Raw genomic sequence first — 7,028 nt, 5'->3', positions numbered from 1 at the left:
CGCTTCATTGAACATTCGTCGTCTGGCGGGCGGCGGCTGCTGCCGGCAAGGCTGCGGCAAACCGCAATGTAGTCCAAACATTCCACGTTTTTTCTTTTGGTTTTCTCTCCGCGCCGCACAAGGGGCGAACGGGCCAGGGTTCGATTACGTCGTCGTCGTCGTCGGCGTTGGGTTAACGCGCACAGCACGCTCGGAACCATTGGGTTTCAGTCTAGCTTCGAACGTCCACCGGTGAACATCTTTTTCGGAAGAGGATTATTATGCAATCATGACCAAACAGTCAGCGTCCTGTTCGATCACTTTGAGCAACATGGTGAAGAACAGCAAAAGCCGCCGGAAGTCGTCGTCCCGTTCGCTGAACAGTACGCCGGAAAGTTTCGAGTGTGAGCAACTGCTACCACCCGGGGTGGTGTCCGCGGCGCCGTTGTTTCCCGGCGGCACCCGCTGCTATCAATCGTCGCTGCGAAGCTACAACAAATGGTCACCGACGGAGCAGGGAGCCACGCTGGTTTGGCGCGATCTGTGCGTCTATGCGACCGGTGACAAAAATGGCACGAATGGAGGCGGTCAAAGTCGGATAAAGCGAATCATTAATAACGTAAGCGGAGCGGTCACTCCTGGGACGTTGATTGCGCTGATGGGCTCGAGTGGAGCGGGAAAAAGCACGCTCATGTCGGCGCTGGCTTATCGGACGCAGCGTAAGAAACCTTACAAATGTGGTTGTGTTTTTTGAATTTAATGTGAGTGTGGGCTTTGTGTTTTTAGCGGGGACTGTCGTGCAGGGGGATGTTCTGGTGAATGGACACCCGATCGGTCCGTACATGTACCGGTTGAGTGGATTCGTACATCAGGATGACCTTTTCGTGGGTTCGCTGACGGTGGGTGAGCATTTGTACTTTATGGCGAAACTGAAGCTCGAACGAAGCGTCAATCGGAAGCATGCGGCTCGGCTGATTCAGGACCTGCTGGAGAGAACCGGACTGACGAAGTGCGTCGACACGAGAATCGGAGAGGTCGGCGAGGGTAAGATGCTGTCCGGTGGGGAGAAAAAACGGCTGGCGTTCGCTACGGAACTGCTCACCAAGCCGACGATTTTGTTTTGCGACGAACCAACGACCGGACTGGATTCGTTCAGTGCACAAAACCTCGTGTCGACGTTGCAGCTGTTGGCCAAACGAGGCACTGCCATTATCTGCACGATCCACCAGCCTTCGAGTCAGTTGTTTTCGATGTTCGATCAGGTAATGCTGCTGGCCGATGGCCGCGTTGCCTACGCCGGGAAGCCGAATGATGCGTTGGCGTTTTTCGAACAGCATGGCTATGGCTGTCCGTCGAACTATAACCCGGCTGAGTTTCTGATTGGGGTGCTGGCAACGGCTCCCGGCTATGAGAAGGCATCACAGAGGTCCGCCCAGCGGCTGTGCGATCTGTTTGCCGTCAGCGAAGCGGCCGGTCAGAGGGATGTGCTGATTAACCTGGAAATGCATATTGCCGAAAGTGCCGATTTTAAGGTGAAAGACACGAAAAATCTGTTGCGCAAGCCGCTGTGGATTTCTACGGTTTTTTGGTTGACCTATCGGGCGTTTTTGACGGTGGTGCGAGATCCTACGGTGCAGTATCTTAGACTCCTGCAGAAAATTGTGAGTGTTCCTAACCTCAAACTGAACATGTGACGGAATCAAACGTTTATTTTTTGTTCATTTAAGGCGATTGCACTGATGGCGGGGTTATGTTTCACCGGTGCCATCAAGCTGGACCAGCTTGGCGTTCAAGCCATTCAAGGAATTTTGTTTATTTTCGTCTCGGAGAATACCTTCTCGCCAATGTACTCGGTTCTGTCGGTTTTTCCGGAAACCTTCCCTCTGTTTATGCGTGAAACTAAATCCGGTCTGTACCGAACCTCCCAGTACTATGTAGCCAACATGTTGGCGATGCTGCCGGGACTGGTACTGGAGCCGTTGGTTTTCGTTGTCATCGCCTACTGGCTGGCGGCGCTGCGCCCATCGGTCATGGCCTTCTTCGTTACCGTCATCGCATCGATGCTGGTTATGAACGTTTCCACGGCTTGCGGGTGCTTCTTTTCGGCTGCCTTCAACTCGCTGCCGCTGGCGATGGCCTATCTGGTGCCGTTCGATTACATACTCATGATTACTTCGGGGGTTTTCATCCAGCTCGGTTCGATGCCCGTGGCAATCTCCTGGATGCCGTACATTTCCTGGATGATGTACGCCAACGAAGCCATGTCCATCGCACAGTGGCAGGGTGTCACCAATATTAGTGAGTGTGCTTGTTGGAGGTTATGTTTGAAACTGCTTACGATTGAAAAGCATGCTTTGTTTTTAGCCTGTTCCGCGGAGGACCCAAATTTACCGTGCCTGCGAACCGGCGAGCAGGTTCTGATGCACTACAGCTTCGAAGAGGCACATCTCGGACGTAATCTCTGGGCAATGGTGGTCCTCTACTTTGGCTTCCACGTGCTTGGGTGCTTGTTTTTGTGGCGAAAAACGAAACACTAGAATTAAATACATTTGTTTTGTGGATAAAAAACAAAAATCTCTTATTTATTCAGTTATAAATTTAATTGTCACTGGCAAATTTTAAGGAACTAAATAATACTTATTTTCTTCGAAGCTTCTAAACTTCTAAACAACCCCGCGCTACTGCTTATCGTTTTGCTCCTGCAACAGCCGTATCTGTTCCTGTATCTTAGCTAGCTGTCCCTGCAGAATACCTTCCACCTTAGCGCTCGTTTCCGCCTCCGATTCGGAGGCCGACTCAAGCGAAGCAGAGCACTCAAATTCGACCGGCGGTCGCCGGTCAGGGCTTTGCTGTATCAAAATACGCTCCGCGTGTGGCTCTAGCTGAACGTTAGCCAACCGAGCAGCGCTCGAGCGCTTCGGTTGACCACTATCTTTCCGCTTCGCACTGGTACTGCCATTAGGAACCTTCATACGGGGAACACTCCGTGCAGCCGATTCGTGCATCCGCCGATGTTGGTCCAACTTTTGCTTCGTGGACAGCGCTCGACCACACTCCGGAACGGAGCAAACGAACTTTCGGCTTCCCTCGTGTTTGGACCGAACGTGGGCAATCAAATTGCGTTCATACTCATAAAACTTAGGACACCCCTCGTGGGGACACTGAAACACTTCCTCACTTTCGCAGTGCACTCTAATGTGCGTCTTCAAATTTCTCTTGGTAGGGAACCTACCCTGACAGATGTCACACCGATAGACGGTCACATGTTGCAGCTTCCTGTGTGCCACCAAATCGGTCCAGCGGGTGAATTCGGCCGAACAAGATTCGCACTTATGCAGAGCATGAGTCGCTCGGTGGTTCCGAAGTGCTTTCAGACTCATAAAACCACTCTCGCAGAGCTCGCACCGGTGCGGATATTGACCGGTGTGCTTGAACGAATGTTGCTTCAGCTGTAGTTTGCGCCAAAACCGGTCGCCACACTCTGGACACGACCAGGACTTTCCCAGTATGTGTTTCAGCTCGTAATGCCGTCGCATTCCCAGCTCGGTGGAGAACATTTTCGCACAACCGGTCTGCTTGCAGCGAATGGCATTGCCAGGCTCCGCCTGTTTCTTCGTGTGATTCGTTCGGATGTGACGATTGAGGTGCGTTCGGTTTGTGTATTCCTTTGAGCAGTCCGGCTCCGGACAACGATACTCTCGCTAGAATAAAATTAAACTAGAACACATTGTAAGAAAAGCAGGATTTCGGGTCTACTTACCACTCCGGTGTGCGTAAATCGGTGCCGGTCGAAGTGATCTCGCTTTCGGAAAACAGTTGCACAATCCTCACAGCGAAAGGTTAGTCTCTGTTTGCACTCCGTGGTGGTTTGTGGATTTTCAGCGCCTTCCGCCGGTTCATCGGGGCATCCGTGCGATTCGCCGGATGCAACTGTTTCTTCCGATTCTGATCCGCCTTTGGCTGCCGAACAATCGAGCTGTCGATGGTCCGTGTCACTCGAATCGGCCTCACTTACCATAATGCTTCTATTTAAACGGTTCAAACAGTAGTTTTATTTTGTTATATTGTTTAAAACCTTTAAAACACGTTTCGTTTTGTACAATAATTAAACCAAACGAATATTGATTTTTGTACTGTTTACAATTTTGAGATTGTGGCACAAGATGTTCTCACTTGCGGTTCTTCGGGTTCTTCTCACACTCTCGTCACATACTTTTTGCGTATACAGCAGTGCCTCTAGATTTGAAAACTGTCACTAGTGTTCACCGTGTTCACAATATAGAGGCTGCTTCAATATAGACTTGCGGATTATAAAGAGCACACCGAGCACACAGGTAAAGTTCAAAATTTCATCGTGAATAGATTATTGCTTGATCGCTCATGGAAATGCAATTTTAGATTGAATAGTTTGAGTATCTTTAGCGTACTTATTGCTTATTACTAATCCGTAATCTAACGAAAACGTGCAGCAAAGATACAGTTCCCCCACAATTATGGACCATTTAAGCAGAAGTATGATTTTAAAACAATCAATTGTAGCGCATACTATTGTTTAAAAGCAGCTTATAAATGTTTTTAGTTACAGAAATATGTAATCTTTCAGTTGATTCAGGAGACCCATTGAGTGTAAGTTTTCCACGGAAATTAAGCTTATATTATGACTAATCAAATACACAATTATGGATCACTTTTGGAAGCGGTCACTATTATGAAACAATTTTCATCATACCCCGGACCCCCGTTCGTTTGACCGCTTTTAATCTGAACACTTTAATTTGCACCCCGTTGGTTTACACAACGTGCAAATTAAAAATGGTTCAAATGTCATTCTCAACATGACATCATTTGCTTATGCAGACAATGCGCATAAAGGCGATTTGTTTGTCCTGATCTAGTGTGTTTAATCTGTTTTACATTGCGTTTGCCCAACGATCATGATCGAAATCCGATCGGAGAATGAAATATTCGCTGCTTCCAATTTCCAACTGAATCAAACCACCAAAACAATAACAAAGAGTAGGGCGACCAGATCACACAAGTTCCAGCATATGTATAGAGTTGCCAGTTGTTCAAATTAAAAACTAACCCCGTTAGTTTGCATGAGGATTCGTTAAAACGAACGGGGGTCCACTGTATTATGGTTCAAAATAAAAATACCCTTTTTGCAACGAATTCACTCAATGAACTTTATTCAAATCATGTAATAACATAAAAATAACATGTTTCAAATCGTATGAAAGATTTTGTGTGGCTTTTGGTCTGTCTTTAGATGCCTGCCGTCCTTCTTCGAAGACACCTACCGATCAGCCTTTGTAGAGTGACCAGATTTTTTTTGGATGAATGTGGGACATATTGAAGGGCTTATTCGCTAAATCGGTTCGGTAGTAAAGATGGTAAAAGTAAAGATTATCCTAAAAGAGTTGTGGTGTGAGTAATTGAGGGGTGCTCGGAAACTCGCAGTGTTTTAGGGCTGTCCGCAAGGCGCAGGCCAGATGTTGGAGTTGAACTCTGGATCGTCAACTGCGGTTGAGGGTCATTCGGAAAGTCAAGGCTAATCTAAGTATCACGGATTGTACTTTGGCGAGAAAACTGAAAACTGAGCGCTGTGTTGTGCGGCGAATCCGTCTCGGAATGGCTATACGTGTTACCGAGCAAGTGGGGAGCTCAACAGAAGCCTCAAACAATAGACAAAGGCTAGAATTGGGTATTTTAGCGGTATTTAAATTCTCGCATATTATGATAATATATGATGTCACTGTAAAGTCACATGAAGACTTTTTCAAATTTGACGAGTGAAAGTAATAAAAAAAGCATTTTTTTCATTTAAAATTTTTTTTTGGGATAAGACGATAGCTTATAAGTAAACCATTTTTCTTCTCAGCTCGCCTTAGACAACACAGTGGATAGATAAACTATGGTCATCAGCCGATACAGGTTTCATATGGGAGCTGTCAAAAGCTCGGTCAAAATGAAAAGCTCTATCAGAAAGATAGAAGAGAGGAAGAGAACTTCTGACATCATTTCAATCAATCGGCTTGGTTGATATCTGTCAAAAAGCAAATCATTCTATTTTTGATTTTTATTAATTTTTTCATCAAATATTCACTTAATTGAAATAAAAAAAGAACTGTTAGATTCAGAAAACGACGGGCTATCAAATGAGGTAAAAAAAGCAACTTTTTTGGGAAAATTAAAATACCCAATTCGGCCTCTTGGGCTGTGCGGCCGGGTGGTGACGAAACGCGATGAATGTGTCTAACTCGATGATGAATAAGCTTCAGAGAAGGCCGATTTCAGCCAAACCCAGGGGTTAAATACTTCATGCTCTGGTCCACGACAAGATTTGTAGCAGATTCGATGGTTTTGGGAATGGGTTCGTAATAAAAGGTCAAGGCATCTGTTTCATTAGCATCCGTGTGAAAACGAGGGTTTTGTGACGGGTAAGAATTCGGAGGTACACAGGGATAGGTGCCTCACCAGGTGGATTTTACCCTTCATTAAGTCCCATGAAAGCCTGCCGCAGTTTCAGCATGCATACTACAATGGACAATGGACTTCAGTTCACCGCAAAAGAGCTGAGTCCTGAGTGCACCAAATTGTCTCCGGGTTCGTCCAGTATTGAAATACTAGGGGATAATGAAGCGAAAACTGAAGATGAAGAGAACAGTCACCAGCAACATTGGTCAGATGAGGAGTTCGAGGTGCCGGCTGGCCGGGTCCATGACTGGGAAGGGTGTGCACCGGCTGACGAGCGGTGTCAGCAGTAGGTTTTTTCATGCAGCAGCAACTAGCAACTGTTTCGATTAAAAGAATAATCAATGCGGGACACTTTCCGGGACGCTTAGTAATCCGAGACAAGCCATCCAAATCCGGGACGTCTGGTCAGCCTAGCCTTTGGGAATGCTTTTCGCGATTTCACGACTGATTTTTTGTCCTGGAAAAGAATCTTAGGCTCACCAGCTGCGTTGGCACCGAAAAGACTGCTTTCTTTTCTCCGAATTGTTATTAACGATGTAGGTATAGTGGATCTCGGAAAAGTTAATCGATGC

At 46.8% G+C, this 7,028-nt stretch overlaps 2 protein-coding genes across 2 annotated transcripts; one reads left to right on the top strand and one right to left on the bottom strand.

Annotated features, from left to right (window-relative positions):
- Nucleotides 1–268: 268 nt before the first annotated feature.
- Nucleotides 269–2,516, top strand: LOC128732384 (protein scarlet). Its single transcript, XM_053825633.1, has 4 exons — nucleotides 269–698; nucleotides 766–1,640; nucleotides 1,707–2,277; nucleotides 2,344–2,516. The coding sequence occupies exons 1-4, from the start codon at nucleotides 269–271 to the stop codon at nucleotides 2,514–2,516; spliced, it is 2,049 nt and encodes a 682-aa protein (XP_053681608.1).
- Nucleotides 2,517–2,593: 77 nt separating this feature from the next.
- On the bottom strand, nucleotides 2,594–3,997 carry LOC128732383 (transcription factor IIIA). Its single transcript, XM_053825632.1, has 2 exons — nucleotides 3,740–3,997; nucleotides 2,594–3,680 (listed from the first exon to the last, which is right to left on the bottom strand). Exons 1-2 carry the CDS (start codon nucleotides 3,995–3,997, stop codon nucleotides 2,658–2,660), a joined length of 1,281 nt encoding a protein of 426 aa, XP_053681607.1. The 3' UTR covers nucleotides 2,594–2,657.
- Nucleotides 3,998–7,028: the final 3,031 nt, after the last annotated feature.

This window comes from Sabethes cyaneus, chromosome 1 (assembly GCF_943734655.1).
Source record: "Sabethes cyaneus chromosome 1, idSabCyanKW18_F2, whole genome shotgun sequence".
NCBI classification, from domain to species: Eukaryota; Metazoa; Arthropoda; class Insecta; order Diptera; family Culicidae; genus Sabethes; species Sabethes cyaneus.
The sequence above is the reverse complement of the archived record's forward strand: the minus strand, read 5'-3'. Positions and strand labels throughout refer to the sequence as shown.